The 23,831-nt window shown below is 36.3% G+C and overlaps 1 protein-coding gene across 2 annotated transcripts in view; it reads left to right on the forward strand.

Moving 5' to 3' along the window:
* The first annotated feature begins 4,532 nt into the window (after window positions 1–4,532).
* The window catches only part of LOC121430779 (peroxidasin homolog), a 37,474-nt gene continuing 18,175 nt past the window's right edge, over window positions 4,533–23,831 (forward strand). The window contains exons 1-6 of one of the 2 annotated variants that reach the window (XM_041628173.1): window positions 4,546–4,561; window positions 5,494–5,637; window positions 8,244–8,315; window positions 12,209–12,378; window positions 15,050–15,167; window positions 19,310–19,485. In XM_041628173.1, coding sequence (XP_041484107.1) covers window positions 12,264–12,378; window positions 15,050–15,167; window positions 19,310–19,485 — 409 coding nt within the window. In that variant the 5' untranslated portion in view covers window positions 4,546–4,561; window positions 5,494–5,637; window positions 8,244–8,315; window positions 12,209–12,263. Of the gene's footprint in view, window positions 4,562–5,493; window positions 5,638–8,243; window positions 8,316–12,208; window positions 12,379–15,049; window positions 15,168–19,309; window positions 19,486–23,831 lie in introns of both variants that reach the window. The other variant, XM_041628172.1, reaches the window with a different exon arrangement.

Here is a 23,831-nt window from a genome sequence, read left to right on the forward strand (position 1 = left end):
GTGATTTAATTAAAACCTTGCTGCAATTTGTGACAAACTCCAAGATGCTGAGAGTTGTCTCAAACGAGTTGTAGGCCTACATGTATACTTGCTGTGCAACCTAACCCCCCTGTTGTAAACTTTCTTATATCGAATAATAAATTGTTAATTGACCTTATATTTTTGTTTTGGGGTAGGGTACTTCCATAAGTTCAACTTTATTCTGTTGGACGTAAGTGTGTCTAGTATTGTAGAATATCTTTGGCTTCACTTGGTTAGTTTTGGTTACATTCTCAGTGTAAAGTTGTTATTAAGCAAGTAAAGGATCACTTCTTAAGTCACTGGCCTACATTGGAAGTTTACCATACAGATTTGGAAGATTTATGGCATAGAAAACTTGTATGATTTCTGGCTCAAATATCAGCTTCTCAATCAGACTAAGGTTTGGGATTGGCCTTTGCTTGACCCTCTAAGCATGCAGCCTGTAGAAGTAAGAAAGACTGTGGGGAAGCTGGCAACCTTTTGTGAATTGGGGAAGTAGTGTCCGCAGCAGGCCTGTACTGGCGTTCAATGGTGTCACTAGTAGTGAAACAAATAAAAAAAAGAAAGAAAGAATAAAATTGTTACAGAGCAGTTTGTTGGTTGGACTGATACAAGCAAGCATAATTTGTTAATGTCATTGAAGTTGAAGAGAGAGAAAAAAAGGATAAATGTTTGTTTCTGAAGTTCAATAAACCCTTTATTGATAAAAAGTGCAGACCTTTGTTTTGAGTTGATCGAGTAGGCCCTATCCCATCCCATCCATGGATTTTTGTGACACCAAAGTGATAGGCTTATTCATCGACTGGGACAAGTTTCAAAGAGGCTACACCTCTTTTGGGGTAAAATTTACAAAACTAAGAAATTTGTGATTTGTAGGCCCCTAATGAACAATAGAACGTATAGAAGTAGGATCATTATTATATTCACAGATGCTTTAAAATTCTGCAGTTGGCTGGCATTGCTTTTGATTGGTCTTCCAACCAGGTTGTGAATTATGAAGAGGTTTTTTAGAAGATGGTTCCCAATAGATTTTCATCAACTTGAGGTATCTGTTAATTTTTGAAAAATTGTGTTATTTCTATACTTCATTTTAAAAGAAAATGAGTGCTTATTGGATACCTATTTCTTTGGAGTACCATCTGGTAAATTGCCAACTCGTCCTCTCACCACATAGTCTACTTTCATTTAGTCCAATGCCATTCCGTCCAACATTTCGTTAAACAACCATATGGTCCATTAACCATTTGGCCCAATCATCACTACGTCTATTACCATTTCGTCTCACAACCAGCTGGTCTAATATCCATTCCATTTTCTTTCATTTTGCACAATTAACTTTTTAGTCCAATTTGACCAAATGGTATGGACTAAACAGCTATTGGACCAACTGGTTATTAGATGAAATGGCAATAGACTAAATGAAGGTAGACCTTGTGGTGAGTGGGCAAACTAATGGTAGACCAAATCATGATAGTAGACGAGTTAGCAATCGGACTAATTGGCATTAGACAAATTGGAAATAAACCCTTAAATGGATACCCATTCCTTGGGCGTAACATCAGTGCTCACTTCTTGTTTACAGAGAGCACTCTGCTTCCTAAACCTTACCTTGAAAGAATTGGTCACTGAAAATATTGACATTAGGTGAAAGGGGACAATATATGTAATATAAATCATGTAAGGTGACGTTTATGAATGAGATCTGTTTGTATTGGTCAATCCTGGAGATTTCTCTGGTCAACCCTTGACCTCTGTCAGGTCAAGGTCAAATAAATTGAGTCACAAACACAGTCATAAAGATGTGAACAGACAGCAGTGTGATCAAATCTGGAAATAAACAGAAACCCTATTCACATCTGACTATTATATCTTAAAACTTAAGATTTGTTCTGAAATTCTGATGAACCGATCAGGTTGAATACTAGTTTCATTTGAATATTCTGCTGAAATGCATTTAAAAATAAACATGAAATATTGAAGCAATCTCCGTCTCTGGGTACAGACCCCAAGTGTTAAAAGTTCCAATTGGTGTCCCATCCCATTCAGAAATTCAGCCCATATAGTCTCAGAATTCAGACTTCCAAACAGAGGAATTGTGCACGGAAATATTTTGGAAGTAACTTTCATTTGTCAGTTTCTCTTTATCACAAAGGATTATAAGCTATGGTTGTGTACATGTTTTTATTTTAGCTTGTCTTTCTCTGCAATCTATCACTTTATGTGAATTTGAAAGTATAAAATTTGTGGAGATAATATTTGGAGATGAAATGAAGGCCTATTGGATTGAAGAAAACAACTTTGGGGGCATATAAGAAAGTCCATTCATATCTTGATATGGGAGTAATAAATCATGAGGTTTTAGGCTTTTATTTGTCCTCCTGAAATGATGACTTTTACAATTTGACCTTGACTTTCTCAGGTCCTTTGATCATTCACACATGTTCTACTGTGTCAGTCAGCTAGCCAGACCTGGCACGGACCCTTGGCTCTTGCTGTGTTTTTAAAGGGGAAATTCTCCCTGACGATAAGTTGGTATTAATACACGAAGAAAAATCCTATAGGGCCGAAGCATAGTTCACTCCAGGCCTCGAAATAATCGACGGCCATGGCCGTCGATGCCCCCATTACTGGCCGTCATGCCCTTCTTCTTTTTGCTAAAAGTTACGGCCACTAAAAATGTGCCCTTTTTTATATGGCCGTGGTGCCCTTTTTTCTCATAAATGTGCCCTTTTTCTGATATATAATGTACCCCTTTTGAAAGTCTGCACCTTTTTTTCTGAGCGAGGAAAACTTTTCTCCGATCTCAAAAAGTATTCAATTCCTTCGCTTAACCAGCGACGTCCAGTGCATGTATGCAGTCTAGTCCGAAGCCGCGCCGAACGATGAGCTAGCTATACACAGCTGGCTGGCCGGCCGGCCGCTAGCGCGCTTTACATATGCTATGTAAGCTGCAGCATAAGAATGGACGAGCGCGAGCTCCGTATGTGTACTACACAAATGTCGCGCGCGCTGTACTGTCCTGGCGAGCGCGCGCGATGCGTAAGTACAGTACTTTGAATGGGAGTGTTTCATAAAGCTGTTCGTCAGTTACGAACAACTTACGAACGACCGGTGATACTTTCTTGGGTGCTAATCAGATTCACATTTAATTACATGTAGCTCAAGAAGGTATCACCAGTCGTGCGTAAAGTTCATTTTTTCTTAATTAATAATGTGGTTTGGTAATGAATCTGATGTATAACATCGACTATGGAAAGCCCCCCCCCCACGCCGCGAAACTGTAACACCTACAAATAATTTATTACATGCCCCTTAAAAAGTGGCCTTGGTGCCCCTCTGTATGGCCTTGGTGCCCTCTGCTGCCTGGCCTCAGTGAAAAAGTGCCCCTCAAAAAAGTGGCCTTGCCCCCTAAAAAATCCTATTTTGAGGCCTGTCACTCTATAATCAATTACATCAAATCACTTGTATTAAACTTATGTTACAAAATTTGAAATTTTTGCTTGATTTTACAAAAGATTTATTTTGAACATTCTGGTATCTATGATAATAATAATAATTATAATCACAGTATATTTACCCAGGGTAGCCACTTCAGGGCCAGCTGTTCTCCAAGCGGGCCCTGCTATTATTATTACCCTGCTAAGCTAGGCTACCTATTCAGGTGCACACAGCTTTTTGAGAAATTACTTCCTGCCAGTACCCATTTACCTCACCTGGGTTGAGGGCAGCACACTGTGGATGAATTCCTTGCTGAAGGAAATTACGCCATGTCTGGGATATGAACCCACGACCGTCTGTTTCAAAGTCCGGAGACTAATCCACTGGGCCACGAAGCTCCACTTTTATGCAAATGAGAGAACTGATAATGTCACTAGTCTTTTGTCATTCATTGTAAAATCTTCAAAAATTGAAATAATGTATAGTTATAATGATGTCCAAATAAATTGTGAGTCGATGCCATGATCAGGAAAATGTTAATTTCTGTATCGTTGTTGAAATTAATTTTATTTTATCTCTTTGATTTCTTCTACAGAGATCTGAGGTTTAATCAGATTAGTGAGATTCCAACGGGATCGTTCCGAAATCTACCAAACGTCAGTACCTTACTTCTTAATAACAATAACATTAGGAGGATACATAGAGGGGCATTCTCAGGCCTTAGACACCTCAAATATTTGTAAGTAAAAATCTTTTTAGTACTTTCATTTGATTAATATAATTGTAAAAAGTTGAAACCTGCACAAACATCTCAAATATATGTAAGTATCTTTCTATCTTTAGTACTTTAATTTGATTAATATAATTGTAAAAAGTTAAAACCTGCACAGACATCTCAAATATATGTAAGTATCAATCTATTTTAGTACTTTAATTTGATTAATATAATTGTAAAAAGTTATAACCTGCACAGGCCTGTTGAATATTTGTAAGTTATATTCTGTCTTTATAGTACTTTAATTTGATTCTGAATACTTTTTGATAACAATGGCAGAAAGATAAATATGTGAGCATCCTCACGCCTTAGACACCTCAAATATTTGTAAGTAATGTTCTGTATTTTTAGTACTTTAATTTGATTCTGAATACTTCTTGACAAAAATAACATTAGGATACATCGTTGAGCGTTCTCAGGCCTTAGACAACTCAAATATTTAATATTCTGTCTTTTCAGATCATTAATTTGAGTTTTAGTACTTACTTAAAAAGTTAAAACCTGTACTTAAATGACAAGATAATGCAGGACAATTCATTTGATTTGAATGAATTTGAAGACATGAACACAAGATTTTTTTTCTTATCTTGATGAAGTGGCTTTTATATTTCCCTTGTACAAAAACGCACAATAACCCTCACCTTGATTTCAATGCGTGCGGTCAGTCAAAACGTACCGCTTTTCACATGCAAAGTCAATGCAGCGTCGATGGCAGCGTTTGACTGTTTGGCTGACCGTGCGCATTGAAATCGCGGCCAGTCAAAAGGTTGTACTGCTCTGTTACAGTACACATTTCAAATGGAATTTGTGCATTTTATTAAAAAAATTGTATGTCATTGCTGTGAAAATCCTCTTTTATCTGAAAAAAAATAAATTGCTGCATAGAAATTTAGTTATAAATAGAATAGAGCTTGTACTTTCATTTTCTGCAAAAATCTCAAAATCAATTTTTTGACCAAAATTGACTGATAAGACGGTTCGGTTGAATGCCAATGACTTGTTCAACTAAGCTTATGAATGAAATACACAAAATAAATCATGTGTTTTACATGAAGATTTACCTGTACATTTGTAAGTTATGACAAAGAAATGCTGTAATTAAAATTATCAATAATGATTATTGCTTTGTAACGAAAACATTTCAAATTGTATCTAGGTGGTTTAAGAGAAATTAAATATTGACAATATTAACAATTTCATTAATAATGTGCTGGGCACTTTGTTGAGATGTATGTGATATTCTTGTGCTTTTCTTACAGATATCTTTATAAAAACAGGATTGCTGACATTGAGGATAGGGCGTTTGAAGGGCTGAATAATTTGGAGCAGCTTTATCTTTACTCCAATCAGCTTAAGAAAATACCTCCAGGAACATTTAGTAACCTTCCTTCACTAGAAAGGCTGTAAGTCCACTTTGAATCATTATTGCATATTCACTCTAAGCTTTCACCACTTGAGCGCAAGGAAGTCTTATGTTGGTGTACTATACAATGTTATTTGTGCAGTGTCAAATTTGACTTGGATTGGGGTCAGCTAGGAGTCGACTCTGTTGTGAGTCAAAGTGATTTGTTTTTTGAGTTACTGAGACATAGGAGTTGAGAGATTGTCCAGCTTATGCCATAACCCTCTGAGTCTCATTAATTCAGAATATCGGCTTTAAATTGGAATAGAGTTGATTTTAGAAAGTGGCAATTTAAGTCAAATTTTACATTGTAAAAATAAGATAAGTGTGGTTCATATGGCTTTTTATCGGTCAAGCATGACCTGAATTGAAGAATCAAACCGGAATCTCAAGAAAATTTGATATTATAAGGTCTGAAACCACCTATATACTCAGCATCAAAACTAAGAGATTCTCAATGTGATAAGCCCATTTTAGTTTATGCCATGAAACTTGTTCTCACTAATCTAACTCATTTTCAAATTCATGTGGTAATAATTTATGAGACATTGCCTCATTGCCAATTTTCAACATTCATTCATAATCCATTATTAATTTTGTCATGACTGCTAGGTTTATGATTGTTATTCATATATAATGGCCCCCATAACTCAAATCTTGGATTGCAGAACCAACTGTTGAGTGCATTGGCAAAAATGTGCAATAAATTGTAAAATTTAAGCATACGATCAATCAAATAGTTTTGTGTTCTGGGGCTCGGGTCATGATAATCTCAGAAGAAAGCATAAAATTGATAATTTTGCAATGCACTATTTTTTCTTCATTTAGTTGATGACATCTTAGAACCACATGGCAGTTTGATAAAAAAAAATCCTTCAAATTTTAAGGGGATGTGCATGGCAATTTATGTTTCAAATATCCCTAAATCTAGGATCATTTAACAAAGTTTATGAATTTATTAGAATCTAATTGAGTTGTGGAGTTAATTCTTTCTGTTTTACTGAGTTAAATTATACAATCTAGAATTGATTAGTAAACATATTTTTCTTCCTAATAATGATTTTGCTTATTTACGTAGTTTAAGATGCATTTGCCAGAACTGATTATAGCCTACCTATATGCTAAAGGTTGCACAAGTAAACTGCATATTGATCATATTTATGCTCTTGATTTTGTTATGATAACGTAACCTTTTGCATTGAAAATGTATCAAATTAACTCAAGTTACTTACTCAAATGAGTAGTCTTAGACTCATGGGTCCGTATTCTGAATTCGGGTTTATCTTAAACTCAGGTTTAAAGTTGTGGTTTAAGTATGGAAGGCCAAAAGTATCAAAATTTCATCAAATTGTATGTTTCTTATGTTTACTGTGCTATTTCCTGATTCATCGATGATGAAGACAATCATTTATTTATACTTCCTACACAATTAGTAAATGATTTGAGAACCGCATGAGCTGAAGTATGATATCTTTACTGTTAGTGATTATGTGACAATTGGCTGTCCATACTTAAACCACAACTTTAAACCTGAGTTTAAGTTAAACCTGACTTCAGAATACGGGCCATAGTCTTAGCTATTTTTTTTTAGTCTCAGTTTCATTTACTTAGTTGGTAACTAGCTAACTAAGACTAAAATCAAACCTTAAAGATTTAATGAAAACTTTCTTTGATTCTTAAAAACAAAAACCTCAAGATTTAAATAAGAGTTTTGACTGGTGATTAGTCATGACCGATCAAGAATCATCTTAATCCCCTGTGATTTAGATTTTTTTTGCACAATCTATAGGTGGTTTCAAACTGCCTTGATCACAAGAATCCCCGTTAAATTACGAGAACTTTCTAAGGTTAAAAAATACCCGTTAATTATTCCTGCATTCACACCGCCCCGAAACACATCCTTAGGGATAAGTTCCAGAAGTTACGAGCATGCGCAAGTGTGGTCTGATAAGCAGGCAAGGCGCGAGATTCAAAATCACTAGCCCAGCAGCCACCCACGCCGCCGCGCCCAACGACACGCTGGGCTAAAAGTTCCCGTAATTTGCTTTCACATTGCCAAAATACCTGCGACCTTGGAAAAATCCCCACGAAAGTTCTCGTAATTTCGCCAAGTACCTACTATTTAGCGGGTATTTTCTTTCGGGGGAGATTACGCGTAGTTTGCTTTCACATTACCAAAATACCTGGTATTTTCTGATCGGGGTAAATTTCCCGATCAGAGAATACCTGGAACTGGCGAACTTCGAGGCGGTCTGAAACCACCTTATGAGCGCTCTTTTCTTATTTTGAAAATCTAACAGAAAAATTTTGGCTTTCTATTAAGCTGCATGTGTAATATTTTATTTTTTCGCAAATATGTTTGTTTAATATATAAGATGAGGATATTATGCAACTGCCTATGAAAGATGATATGTCATTTTTTTTTCGTAAGACCAATGTCAGTTTCTCATCATTTAGAAAACAAAATATACTTTTTTCTTTGTAGATTTCACTCCAAACTTTGTTTTTTAGTGGTCATTGAGACAATGAATAAATTGAATAAAATCATTATCATCATAATTTCTTTTTTTATTTCAAGTACTAACCTATTGCTTGCTATTTTTGCAGGTTTTTGAACAATAACAATATATCCATACTTGAGCCTGGCACGTTCTACGGACTAGGGTCGTTAAAAAGATTGTAAGTTTAACCACCATGTTTTTGTCTTTTGGTTTCGTTTGTGTTTGTCTTCTGCTGGGGTTCCAAAGGGTTTTTAAATTATTTGAATGATTTAGTTATTTCTTCTTCTTTTCTCATAATCATTTTCATGAAAGCAAAATAAGTTCCTTTTTAATAATATTTAAACCCTTTGATTTCTCATCAGATGATAGCATGTTTTTTTTTTTGTTGTTTGGATATTTTTTTTGCATGGAATAATTTTTGCATCCGAGCATGATGTGTGCAATGCTGCATGTTCTTACTTTCATAACAATTTAACTTGTGATATCAATTTCATTGTGATTTTTATGTTTCAACTTGTTTAGTTGTGGTTGTGCAATGTATAAGAAAACATTCCTTTGCTTTATAGATAATGTGTGCATTATACAAGTTTGAACAGTTCATTGACCTTTCCCTGGTGATTCCCCTGTTATGTGTGCCTACCCCCTGTCTCTTGACCCTTACCTCCCTATTTGTCCCTTAATGTGACTCCTACTCTCATTTTGATCTGTGTCCCTTAATCCAGACTTGTGCCCTGTTTGTGATTAGTGCCTTTTGACTGACATCTGCCCTTTAATCCTGACTCCTACCCCTTATTCTTGACTCCTGCCTCTTAATCCTGACTCCAGCCCTTAATCCTGACTCCAACCCTTAATTCTAACTCCTTCCCCTTAATCCTGACCCCTGCCCCTGAATCCTTAATCCTGACTTCAGCCCTGAATCCTGACTCCCACCCCTTATTCTTGACTCCTGCCTCTTAATCCTGTCTCCAGCCCTTAATCCTGACTCCTTCCCCTTAATCCTGACTCCGTCTTCGACTTCAGCATTTAATCTTGACTCCTACCCCCTTATCTGGACTCCAACCCTTATTCCTGACTCCCGCCCTTAATCCTGATCCCTTTCCCTATATCCCACTACCTACCCTGACACATGCCCCCTTTTCTCTTTTCTGCCCCTTAATCTTGACCCCTGCCCCTTCACCTAGCCATGTCCTCAATTTTCCCTTATGCCATAGCCTCCTTCTGCCCTTACCCATCCCTTATCTTTATCTCCTTACGGGTATCCCTGCATCTACACCTTCCTAGCTGTCTCTTTCACCCCTCCCCTGCACCATATGTCACCTGACCATTGTTATCCCTTTATACACCTGTCCTACCCCTTGCTCTGTTCCTGCCCCTGGCCTAGACCCTCTCCATGACCCCCACCCGTGACCCTGGTTATGCACTTGACCCGAATCTCACTCCTGATATTACTAATCCTACTCCTACCCAGCTCAAAGAGGTTATAAAACTGGACATTTTCGCCTGGAATATTCTTTTTGTACACATCTGAATGGAGGTACTGCACAGAGTGATAAATCATTCAAAATCCCCCCCCCCACTCTATAAAGCAGATTCCAATTTATCAGAGATTATTACAAAATCAAACTGATTGCTATTACTCTTCTGCAAATATTCACAGAAGGTGTATTCATACCGCCTCAATCACCAGAATACCTGCTAAATTGCGAGAACTTGTTCTGGCTGAAAATAGCCAATTATTTTTAGGCCCAAAGCAGACCCTTCAGGGGTAAGCCCTCAAAGTTGTTAGAATGTGCAGTATGCTCTTATTAGCAGGCAGGCGCCGATTCAAAATCACTCGATTCAAAATCGTTAGCTCAGCAGTCCTGTGGCACCTGCGCCATACTTCTCGCTGACGTGAAAAAAATCTTGTAATATTCTTTCACATTGCCTAAATACATGTGACCTTGGAAAAATCTTTGCGAAAGTTTTCATATTTTCGGCAAATACTTACTATTTACATGTAGCAGTGATATTACCAATATATAGCCATCACATTGGCAGAAATATCTGGTATTTTTTAAATCGGGATGGATCATAGTAAATTTCTTGGTCGGAGAATACCTGGAGCTGACAAACTTTGAGGTGGTCTGAATACACCAAGGGATGCTACTATCATGGACCCTACCCATGTTTTATTTTAGCAGGTCCATAGCTATTCTGACTCAGATTTTTGTTCCCCCTTGTGTGTGCACAAATATGCATCATAACAAAAGATTTGAAACAAGATATCAAGAGAGGCTGAGAGGTTACTCAACTTTTGATAGGAGGTAAATAGTAGCAGACATATTCAGGCTCAGATGATGTGTTCACACCAGAACAGGGAAGCGTTTCCTGAAGCGACTTGTCAGTGATTTTCCATTCATGACTGGTTATAAGCCACTGAAATGTTTGTTATTAGCTACTGAAATGCTTGTATCTAATTGGATGAAAACAATTTTCTGAGTGAGAGACAAGATGCTTTGTGAATTGCTTACTATGAATCTATTACAAGACTACACTCCAAAAAGAAATTATCAACATGGATATAAATAAACAAAAATGTTGTTCAAACATTTGGACTAAGAAGAGTTGGGCAAAAATTGTGACCTATCGTTTGGTCAAATTTTGACTGTCAATCGTTGATAAAAATGTTTTGAATGTCCTATGTTTGAAAAGAACCAACTTTGAAAAAATGTGGATTTTTTTTCTAGAGAAGTTTGGTTTGTGGAAATATACTATAACCCACTGCCAACATCTTGGGTCATTTAATCTATTCCTTTGTCTTTATAATAAATACATGTGAATATCAAAGGTTTCTGTATTTCTGACATATCACTTGCAGTAGAAACAACAGTATCCTGGGGTGAAATATTTTCATAAAAGCAAGTAGTGATAGATCAAGGAAAAAAAAATATTTGGAGATTGGGCGAGGTGCTGCATACTGGTTCTAATGTGTATAAAATTTTTGAAAATAAGCAAACTAAAAAATTGAACTTTTTAAAACCCTTCACTCAAATTTTGCTGAAATTCCCCTTAAGTGTTTTTCTTTTTTATTATTATTATATAGTCAACTCAACTTTTTATTCGCGTGGACTTGACTTTGATAACAAAAACTTAATCTGAAACGGTGAAAGACTCAACCATGGGTAAAATCAATTCATTTCTTCTGGGCGTGGTGGAGGAAACATCTTTCATGGTGATACGGATAAAATCTTGAGAGAACATTTTTATTAAGATGATGTTCTTTAGGGGAATGTAACATTATGCAGATGGAATTGTGGTTTTTAGGCATGTTTATTTCTTTAAAATGTTTCCCTTAAACGTCTTGTGGGGAAAGAATTTTTAATTTGATTTATCCTTTTCCAAGGGTCACGTTTCTTAAAACCCTTGCTGTTATTTGTTTTACTTTGTTGTAGCTTCTGTCTTTCATTCTTCCTGTCTTTCTGTCTAATAATTTTCACATTATTCAGTCTATCCTTCAATCCATAACAGAGCGAAACTATGGGTGCCGTTTTTCTGATGGCTGTGATGGTGTCAACATTGAAATTATACCATAGTCAATTTTTTGAAATATAACTTAGAAAGTATATGGATCTAGTTCATGAAATGTGGACAGACCTACAGGTGATTGAAATCTCCCATTCAAGAGATGGATGACATCGGAGTTTCTTATCTTGCTCCAAGTACATGAACGGCATTCTGAATGTCAATCTGAGAAAAGATGTAGCAGAGCCGGTGGAACGTTAAGCTCATACACTGAAAGTGGAGGGGCACAGATTGTTTGGCAGACAAAAGTTGCCCCTCCAATTTCTTTGTCCGAGCCTGATGTTCCGCTGCCTCTGAGTTGAAGGGAGACTGTGTGAACCATTATCAACACTTGTAAGCTAGTGAACACTTTTTGCGAGAGTGATCACGAATTTCCTAGAAAGCCAGTGAACACTTTTTGCGAGAGTGATCACGAATTTCCTTGTTGACCATAGTAGATTGTGAGACAAATGAATACCCTCTAGCGATTATTATCAACATTGTTTCTTGCTTTTATTTCCCCTTCAGACGACTGGATTCAAACCAGCTTATATGCAACTGTAAACTCCTGTCACTTATTCAGATGTTATCTCTCGCAAGCCGGCGTAGGAACACACAGGCCGCTGCAACTTGCCACTTCCCTGAAACGCTACGAGGGCGCAATTTAGTCGACCTAACCCCTGAGGAGCTTAACTGCCGTAAGTATGTTGGGAAATTTGGGAGATGGGGCGTGGAGGAGAATATGATAATCATTATAATATGGTCCAATTATATATATTATAGGTTTCGAACGTAAGTCCCTCAGATTGAAAGAGGAGTGGCATAACCACAGCGCCCTCACTATAATATAAAAGATGTACAAGTACGTAACCTATCTCTTTTAATGATTTCTCCTGTTCAGGTTTTTTTTGTCAAATAATCGGATCAGAAAAGCTTTTTACAAATTTTTTGCTAAATCTCACTTGCTTTTTGTGAGGGTTGGGTGAAGGAGGGGAGGGGGTACTATTGGAGCCAAGGGAGGCCATAGTTCTACCAGTAATCACAGAACACCTTTGCCTGCTTTCTGCTCACTATGGATTTTGCAAAACCAGTGATACCACTTTTCAGACGAATGTCCAAATTCAGACATTTTCTGAATGTTTTCAGCCAGAGAAACACCAGTTTCATGTAGGAAAGGGTAATTTTAGATGATTTTCAAACTTTTTCATCAAGCCTCAGTAGCATCCCAGCGAAACACACAGTCAATTAGAGACAGCACGCCATTCGCCCCCTTTTAAAAATATGCCTTCTGTCTTTCAATCAACATGCTTATTTTCTAAACCCGGTCTCTTACAATGAATTCTAACTTTTGAAAACTAAAAATCATCAGATTTCCCAAAAGTTTATACAAGCTTTAAATAAGGTTGTAGAGATAACCAATCTTCATCTGGTATATATCATCGACCAACAGATGTACTAAGTGCTCAAATCACACACAAATATCTAGATGGTATAAATGGCAAAAGTTTGATTGTTCCCAAAAACTCACTGTAACCCAATATGTTTACATTCAATTACAGCCAGTCAGCCTCTTCAATTTAACCTAAACCCACCCAACAATGCTTGCAAAATGATTGTATGTCAAGACAAATTCCTGTCAAATTTTCCTCTGAATAATGTCCATGCTTGCCTTGATATTCTTTTGATGCAATTTTGTAGCAAGGTTGTGTTGGGAATTCTTTGACATGATGGCGCTTGTCATTCGATCAGATGAAAATTGATGATAGGAATATCGGCTAAAGTTAAAGGGAAGCCGAGATGCATGTATGGTACAAAGCTGTAGATTCTTTATGAAGTTATTTATGAGAAGAATGAAATCATGCAAAATTATGCAGTACTTCCAGTGTCTCTTTACTTTTTTTTTTTTGGGGGGGGATGGTTAAATTGAGAGTGGGGCAGGATTTCATTACCTTCATTTAGATATTTATCCCTTCTCTATTTCAATATCATTATATCACTGTCATTACTTTAAGACTCCTTACCTACTTGATTGAACTTTGAAAAATGAAATAAAATGTGTGTTTCAGAGTAGGGGGGTGGGTGGTTATTCTTTACTGGAGCATTTTCACAGAATGAATAGTCAATGATTTTACTCGCTATTTGTTATAAGCTACTGAAATCCTTGAATGTGATTGGCCCAGAGCAGATTAGTTAGTGAATATCACCAACAAGATTTTCATGAACCATACTTCGTCATCAGACTCAGAGAAGAGAATGTATCTTGATTCACTGCGAATGCCACGATTGAAACTAAAAATAAGACGGGTACCTGTCTTGACAGGAAGTGTGTCTGATTGATTTAAAATGTTCAATTCATGCGTCAAAAACCTCACACCATTTGACATTTTGATTTGACATCACTGAAATTGCACATTGATCTACTTTTAGAGCTCCATTCCATGCTGAAAAATTTACTTTTGAAACATTGTGCTACAAGGGGGTAATGTACATCATAACATCAAACAGTCTTTGCAGTTGGTGACATTCATTGAAGTTCATCATGGTTGACTTTATTCAAAATTTCAATTAAAAAGAAAGATAATTCTTGATGGGAATCATGAATCGTGATGAACAGAAATTTTCTTGAACACTGCTTTGCATAAAAGATGTTACAAAATTGAAACAAGAAGTAGGATCTGTGCTTGTAATCTCTGCATTCAAAAGGAGTTTTGAGTGATGTTTGCTCTGCTAAATTAGTCTTTCTCACAGTATTATGAATATATAACCTTCAAGTAAAGTCTCAAGGTCACATGATTGAGAGGAATTCATCTAAGACCTATTTCTTTTCAAGCACACCTCAAAATATTGTTGAAACAGTCATCTGTGAGGCTCTTTTATTAAATAGCCTTTATATAGACTTGCGTTTAAAGGCAATTTTTGCGTTTAAAGGCAAGTAATAGCCATAAGATCCAAAGATAAAAAGGTTTATTAAAAAGCATATTACTATCCATTTTACTAACAGGTCTCAACCCAATATTTTTGTATAAAATGTCAATTTTATATGAGATGACAAATTTTGGTGAGGCAGCAGACTTTTATTTTGTTAGATCTGGGGAGCATCTCATGAAAGGACTTGTCAGACGTTTTATCCGATAAGTCCCATTTTCCAATTACAATAGCTACAGTGCTTCTCAGCCAATCAGAATCAAGGAAAGATGTCAGATCTGATAACTTGTCAAACAAAAATGTTGATGAAACACTCCCCTGGCTGCCTGTGCAAGATGTAGGGGGCTGTCCGATCTAGCCCATTTTAATTGTATATTATACAGAAATCATTTTCACTTTGTATAATTATTTCACTTTTGTATCTTTCTGTATTTTTTTCACCAGAGAGACCTCATTTTGTTGTCGAGCCTCACAATGTTGACGCTACGGAAGGAAACAATGTCTACTTTAGCTGCAGAGCTATGGGTGATCCAGAACCAGAAATAGTCTGGTTACATGATAGGTAGGTCAAAGGTTAGAAAAGGGAAAAAAAAGTTGCCATAGCAAATAATATCACTGAAAATATAACGTGCAACAAGATATCACCCTGAAATATGAAAGAAGTTAATGACCAGATTTGCAAAGGGAAGAAATTTCATAGCCGTTATCTTCCTCCAAAGAGGGCTAATAAAGGTAGAATATTTCATAAGAACAAGATCAAGGTCAAATTCAAATAAAAAAAAATGTTTGAGGCACCAAAGGAGGTTAAAGTTGAATTATTCATCTTTTGATTCAGGTCAAATCCAGAGTGTCACAAATGTTGTTTTGAGCCACAAAATACTGAAATAACCAGAATACCAATTCAAAGGTCAGAGTGATGTTTCAGATAAATTGTCTCATGCAGTGATCTTGTTTATATTTTCAAGTTCAGTCTGCAAGTGGCCATCTTGTTTTTCATATCCATGTGTGTTGACCACTTACTGAGATGAGTGAAATACTACTGTCATAAAGAATAAGGTCACAAGAGAGGTCATAGGGAAAGTATGTCACTTGAAGTATGTTTGGAGGACAAAAGATCCTCACATTGTTGGAATTCCTGTCCAAGAATGTCTTCAGAGTGTTCTTGAAAACAAGAATTCAAGCATGCTAGTACATTGACTGATTGAAATATCGACCCAACTGTTAAAATAAGACAAGTTTTGGCCAAAGTTGGTAAGTAATCTGTTTATGTTCTATGATCAAATATCACTTGCATGGGGAAAAGAGAATCAACCATAAAGCTCTTACATAAAAAGTGTTGTATTTTTGTTGTTTTAATACTTGTGATATTCATTTATCGAAATCTATTTTCATAATTTTTCAATTAGTTAAATGCTTTTCCTTGTTTTATCAAGCAGAGAGGTATATTATGCAAATGAGAATTAGAAGAGTATCTTTAAAAAATAACATTTTTTAGCTGTTCATTGACCTTAAAGTATCACCTGAGGTGATGGACCGGGACGACTAGACGCCAAGTGTTGTTACAAAAACCATATTTTCCCTGTAACTATCTGATGCAGAAAATCTAGTTTAACCCCTTTGCATTGCCATGGAAACGTAATTGAAACCTCAGCTGTGAGCTGTGGACTGGGAGCCGCTGGTTAGGGAGGGTGTTGAAATGTTATGGAAGGAGCTAATTTTAGACATGTGTACACCAAGAGGATCTAGACTTAAAGGAGCTAAAGAATACTCTCAAAAGCGTTTTTAGACATGTGATGATTTATTAAGAACTAATATCAATTTTAAGTGGGGTGAAATCAATATTTCAAGAATTTGATTAGTTGTCAGCCTTTAAAGATCAGTTTTAGTTTTTAATGAATCATCATCTTCCACACTTCGATCATTTCAATACCAATAAAGACAGACATTTTAACAGCAGCCAAGTCATGCATACAAGATATTTCAAATTAAGATTATTTTTGACTTCATTAAAGCTATGTACCCTCAATAATGATGATGATAATAATTATAGGCCGGAATTATAGAGCACTTTTTGCCGGAGGATACAAAGTGCTGCTATTATTCCCCAGCTCTAGCTGTGCTACCTATATGGGCGCTCAGTGCATTCAAGGAACTTCTTCCTGCTTGCATTACCAATTCACCCACCTGGGTTGAGTGCAGCACAATGTGGGTAAATTTCTTGCTGAAGAAAAACACGCCATGGCTGGGAATCGCACCTACGTCCCTCAGATTGAATGACGAGAGTCATAACCACCAGACCACAACACCCTCATTGGTTAAGTCTGTGTTTACATTGTATTTGGAAATCTGTCAACTTTCTGGATTGTGAAGTTCTGAAGTTCTTCACCAATGTTTTTATCACGTACACGTAATTACCTCAAATGTCTTCTGAGCGGAAATCAATTGACATTTAGTTTGCATGACTTCTCGACATCTAATTGCTGGTTTATGAACTCTGGATTCCTGCTCTCATTTCCTGAGCTGGCAGGATTTTACTGACCTCGATTCATCTAGATTTGTGATGATGAAAATAGCTTTAATAAAGCCAGGGACTGAGTTGGTAGAAAAAAGAATGTTGACATGAAGCAGGATAACATTGGAAAGTCTACCCAATATTTGTATTTGATTTGACAGAAGAATTATAAAATGGTTAGGGAGAGTATTCATAAAAGTAAAAGAAAAATAATCACATGGATTTTGCCATCAAAGTGCAGCATTTTGCTGCAGTGATATTTTTGAAATTAAAACAATAAATATGGGTATGAATGGCTTATATGTGAATGAGGCTTGTGAAAGGACAAGTCCACCCTAACAAAAACTTAATTTGAATAAAAAGAGAAAAATTCAACAAGCATAACACTGAAAATTTCATCAAAATCGGATGTAAAATAAGAAAGTTATGGCATTTTAAAGTTTCGCTTATTTTCAACAAAATAGTTATATGAACGAGCCAGTTACATCCAAATGAGAGAGTTGATGACATCACTCACTCACTATTTCTTTTGTATTTTATTATATGAAATATTTTTATTTTTTCGTCATTGTCATGTGAAATGAAGTTTCATTCCTCCCTGAACACATGGAATTCCATTATTTTAACATTTTGTGCTTCAGGCAAGGAGGTCCTAATCGTCAAATTCGTAAAAATTGAAATATTGTATAATTCAAACAATAAAAAACAAAAGAAATAGTGAGTGAGTGACATCGTCGACTCTCTCTCATTTGGATGTAACTGGCTTGTTCATATAACTATTTTGTTGAAAATAAGCGAAACTTTGAAATGTCATAACTTTCTTATTTTACATATTTTGATGAAATTTTCAGCATTGTGCTTGTTTGGTTTTTTTCTATTGATTCAAATCAACATTTTTCTGAGGTGGACCTTTAAGACACTATGCAACAAAACTCAGATACATTTTATATACAAAATTAAATCAGGTATTTACTACAAAAAATATCGATTTGCAACAAAAAAATCTTTGGAAAAATCAAATGTATGAATAGTCATAGAGAGATTCCACACCTTTAAAAATGCCTTGTAGTTGAGAGTTCATGCATTAAATGCATGTTTATTTATTCAATATAAATAGGATTGTTTGTCACTTCTAGTATTAATATACTGGGTTTTGTTGCAAATTGTCTAAATGAGGCTAACATTAATGTTATATGAAATCTGTTCATACTGTATCAGACCACTGAATGTCACCTAGAGCGTCATGGGACACTCCCTAACCCCTTCCTGTATTCAATTCCGTCTCAGTTGATTCAATCCTCTCCTTGTATTGCTTTGCCTTCTTTCAGTGGCATTCTGATGGTCATGGTTTAATTAGACCTGGGTTAACTTGGACCATACTTTTGTAGAGTGCCAGTTTTCAACATAGTCACCAATAAAAATTATTCTTATCCTGCTATCAAAGTTGTTAAGAAATTAATTGAGTTCTGGAAGGGGAAGAAAATGAAAATACAACAAATTAACAACATTAATAATTACCACGAATATGAAGAAATACCGTGAAGCCAGCGCATTAAAAAAAATGTGATTTAAAAGTCTAGTTTAGACTAAGGTTGAACCTATCAGGATCCTCCCTTTGATTTTATTTCATTATCTTCCTTTGAAACATTCTGATATACAGATGGGATCATTCTGTGATACAGCTTTAAAAAAAAAATGAAACAAAACTACCGGTAATGGAACAAGAATAACCTTTCCCAAGGTAGTGGGTTGATTACAGATTTTGATTGGAATAAATCTCTGTCAATGACCCATCTTTTTAATAGAGCATTAGCTATTTACACCTGTATGTACTGTGCACTTTAAGAAATAAAAATTGTTTATCATAATTTTGATAATGTATTACATCACATTTGCCTCCATTTTTGCCCTGTGAATATTTGCTCTAAAGAAGCAGGAATAAACTAAGCAAATACATTTGCCGTATTTATTTCTCAGCTACTCTCCCAATTCCATCGTTCATTCTTTTGCTGACTTTGCCGTGATCATGATTTTATTTCAGTTAGTACAAGTTTTACCATAGATCCTTCCCCAAGTTATACATGCGTCTATGGCATAGTGCTCATTATGTTCTGTACTGTGTTTTGTAGAAAAGAATGGGGTTATAAAAAGACAAAATTCCAAACTCAATGTCTTTCTCCCTTTTCTCACAGTAAAGAAATTCTACCGAACCGTGGAATAGATCACAAGTACAACATTCTAGACGACGGGACGTTGATGATCCAGAATGCTAGTGGTGATGACGAAGGGCAGTATGAATGTATGGCCAGGAATGCTCTAGGAGAGGTCAAGACTCAACCGGTCAGTCTACGATACTTTGGAGCACCTAGTGAGTATTATGTAATAATCATGTGAAAAGCATGAAAGAATGACAAGAGATTAGAGGGTTTCTACCTGTTCAAGATTTGGAAAAGCTTGAATTTGCGTCAGTATGTGTATTTACAACTCCCATATGTGAAGTGTTAAAGTGCCACCTTGTGATGGTTCACGTGTTGACGATAATGTAAACAATCGTCCTCTTTGCAGCACCGTGTCAAATCATGATGTTCCTATAATAAATGGTAGGCACTTAATCAACAATTGTGATCGTAGTGTCTTTTCTTATTGTCGTTGATTTTTTTTCTCCAAAAAATAAAGGCGAATCTGCTGAAGTGAGCTAACAAATCTCTTAAAACAATTTTTGTCTCACCTGCATAGCAGAGTGAGACTATAGACGCCGCTTTTCCGACGGCGGCGGTGACGGCGTCAACATCAAATCTTAACCTGAGGTTAAGTTTTTGAAATGACATCATAACTTAGAAAGTATATGGACCTAGTTCATGAAACTTGGCCATAAGGTTAATCAAGTATTACTGAACATCCTATTAGAGTTTCATGTCACATGACCAAGGTCAAAGGTCATTTAGGGTCAATGAACTTAGACCATGTTGGAGGAATCAACATCGAAATCTTAACCTGAGGTTAAGTTTTTGAAATGTCATCATAACTTAGAAAATATATGGACCTAGTTCATGAAACTTGGACATAAGGTTAATCAATTATCACTAAACATCCTGCTTGAGTTTTATGTCACATGACCAAGGTCAAAGGTCATTTAGGGTCAATGAACTTTGGCCGAATTGGGGGTATCTGTTGAATTCCCATCATAACTTTGAAAGTTTATGGATCTGATTCATGAAACATGGACATAATAGTAATCAAGCATCACTGAACATTTTGTGCAAGTTTCAGGTCTCATGATTAAGGTCAAAGGTCATTTAGGGTCAATGAACTTTGGCCGATTTGGGGGTATCTGTTGAATTACCATCATAACTTTGAAAGTTTATTGGTCTAGTTCGTTAAACTTGGACATTAGAGTAATCAAGTATCACTGAACATCCTGTGCACATTTCAGGTCACATGACCAAGGTCAAAGGTCAATGAACTTTGGCCGAATTGGGTGTATCTGTTGAATTACCATCATAACTTTGAAAGTTTATGGATCTGATTCATGAATCTTGGACATAAGAGTAATCAAGTATCACTGAACATCCTGTGCGAGTTTCAAGTCACATGATCAAGGTCAAAGGTCATGTAAGGCCAATGAACTTTGGCCATGTTGGGTTTTTTTGTTGAATAACCATCATATCTCTGTAAGTTTATTGGTCTAGTTCATAAAAAGTGGACATAAGAGTAACCATGTATCACTGAACATCTTGTGCGAGTTAGAGTAGTTTTCAAAGTCAGCACTGCTGCTGTATTGAACTGCGTGATGCAGGTGAGACGGCCAGAGGCATCCACTTGTTTGTTTCTTTGTTTTTTTTGTGTGTAAAAAACAGAAGTCTTCAAAACTATAGAATTGCAACCATAGCAGTTGGCCTACCTGATTCTGCCCTAGCTCTTCCTGTACTGAGCATGCACACAGATGAGAGAGGAATGAAGGCTTTCTCTGTGTAATAATTGGTTCCTCATTAATCAGTGAATATAAGACAGAAAAATAAGAATTTGATAATTTTCTTTTATTATTCTGGAGCATGCTCTCAGATTTCTTCCCTTGGGAGTTCTGAAATTATCCTCTTCATCATCAAGGAGTCTTCATGAAATTATGTGACCTTTACGATAATAAGTTGATTTATTTGAGATAAATGTTTTGGATTTGATGAAAGATAGGTATTGACTACATCGGAAGGAAGTATGGGTTTGCGTGTAAGGCTCTATTATTGTGTGTATGTAATTTGAGATGACAAAGCCTGCACATAATCTGGGTCATTGATTGCTGATGATCTAAATCTGCGTTCAGACAAGGGAATGTAATCATCGGACATTGCTTGGAGAACGTTTCAAAAAACGTTTTTTGGGGAACAGTTTTTAAAAGTAGGCTTACATGTAGTTTCTTCCAAAAAGTGAGTTATAAAGAAACTCTATGATAATGTTGTATGAACAGTATCTCATTTAATTTCATAACTAGACAAATCAAGGTCTTTCTCAGTAGCCCTTTGAAGAATGTTGCAGAATGGCATACATGATGTGCAGTCAGAAGGCATGTCTGTGGATTGCTTCATATTTCTTCATTTTATTAGTCTAGATCCTACTTCTTATACATGGACAGGGATTTTCTGTACATTGTTTGGTATTTCAGGGAATGTTGTAATCTGAACACAGTATTGATTCCTCTTATAGCATGTTTGTAATTTAGGGGCAGTAATTTCCACAATGGCAGAAAACGGACGGAATTCACGGAATCAGCCTTTGGAAACGAAATTTCTGTTTTCAGACATGCTGAAACGCAATTTAAGATTTTCTGAAATGGAAAAGGCAATTTTTAGAAATGGAAAGTCACCGTCCCTAGTAATTCTCAACATGAGGGTATGAATCACATCGATAGAAATAGAAATGTCCTACAAGAATTTGGGTATGTAGGACTGTGAGGGCAAATAATATAAAAACATATTTCCCCCCTTGTTCAAGTTCAAGTTCTATTTCTTATAGGTTACTTCCACCCAACTAGTTCCTCCTCCATGGCCTTGTTTTAAACACTGTTCATACTCATCTCTAATTAATTAACTTTTTTTCAGAGCCTGTGGGTTGTGTAGGCCTAAGGATAAAAAACACCACATCTAATTGGTGTAATCTTAGTTGATTTATCATCAATTAAAAAAGAAAAGTAGAGCAAAGTATTAATGTTTTTTATCTGTTTTGTGTATAATGTATCGGGGGAACTTAATGCGCTCTCTGCTTCCATAATTATTGATCAAGACATGCAGACAGACATAGATCAGTTGATTAATCCAGACTGGAGATAAGATATAAAATTGAACTTAGCTCCAAGCTTTATTCTCTCCTTTTCTGTTTTCTCTTTCTCTTGAATAGTACAAATTGTTCCATTCCAAACTCCTTACCGGTATCAATAATTCTTCATTAGGCTCCTTATGTAAGAATGGGAATCTGATATACCAATAACATGCAGGTCATACCCCCAGGTACGTATCACAGACAATGAGATACTTACAGGATTTAAATTGGTACTGGGGGTATGTGACATTGCCATAACATCTCAATTGAAATAGGGAACAGATGTGGTTTGTGAAACCAGGGTATTAAAACATGAATTATGTTTTTGTTGAATGTCTACCATTCTTTCATCACAGTCCCAGCTGTGCTTGGTATGCGAGTGCTCCCGAGAAGTGGTTGGTTACCACTCTATAGTAATCCCCATGTGTCTTTATAATGTATCCTTTAATCCATGTGCTCCTGTTTGTCTCACTTGGTGGGATTAAGACATGGCATCATTGGGCTTTCAACCTGACAAGCATGAAGTCATTGTCGCTGTTGCCTAATTCACAGTTTGTAATTTGAACTTTGAAGGAATGACTGAGAAATGAGAGAGAGATAAGCTTTGGTTATCATGAAAAAGATATCAATTTGATGCCATGAGGCGAAGCACAAAATGAAGAACAAAGATGTAATAGTTTTAAGCTATCCCTCTGCATTGATGTTATCATCAATATAATCCTCATTGTAGCATCATTGGCGTTGTCGTCGTTGTTGTCATCATCATCATCATCATCACATCATCATCATCACCATTACCACCACCACCACCATCATCATCACTGGGGTAATGCTCCTATAATAGAGATTTTGAAATTCATGAAATGAAATTGAACAGTCTTTGGTCAATTCCCCATGCATGTCTGTCATGGCACTGCACTGTGTGCAAATGAGTCCATCAAACATTCTATTTCCTGAGCTTTATCACTTGCCGTTACCATGATAGATGATCAAGCTTATTTCCTTGGTGCACTTGTAAAAATTAGTGCTGACTATTTCTGAATTAACAATTATTCTTGCTGGGTCTGCAATATTGTGATCTGGACTCATCTCTAGGATGACAGGGATGTTTTAAGATGGTCTTTTGAGTGTAGGTGGGTGGTTCAAGGAGCTAGAGACTTTGAAGGATTCCTCCAGAAGACTTGGAAGAATTAGCAGGTGGCAGAGAGTAGGAGGGTTGTAAAAGGTGAAAGGTGAACTAAATCATGTGACATGGAAGCGGGGGGGGGGGTAAGGGTGATTGTCCTGAGTGTTAGGTGAATCTAGGCATGCTCATTCAACAGGAAGAAAACCAGGGTCCCGTTTCATGAAGTATTACAACTGTTGTAACTTAGCCATTATGGCAACTACCATAGCAACCTTGAT

Source organism: Lytechinus variegatus, chromosome 17 (assembly GCF_018143015.1).
Source record: "Lytechinus variegatus isolate NC3 chromosome 17, Lvar_3.0, whole genome shotgun sequence".
NCBI classification, from domain to species: domain Eukaryota; kingdom Metazoa; phylum Echinodermata; class Echinoidea; order Temnopleuroida; family Toxopneustidae; genus Lytechinus; species Lytechinus variegatus.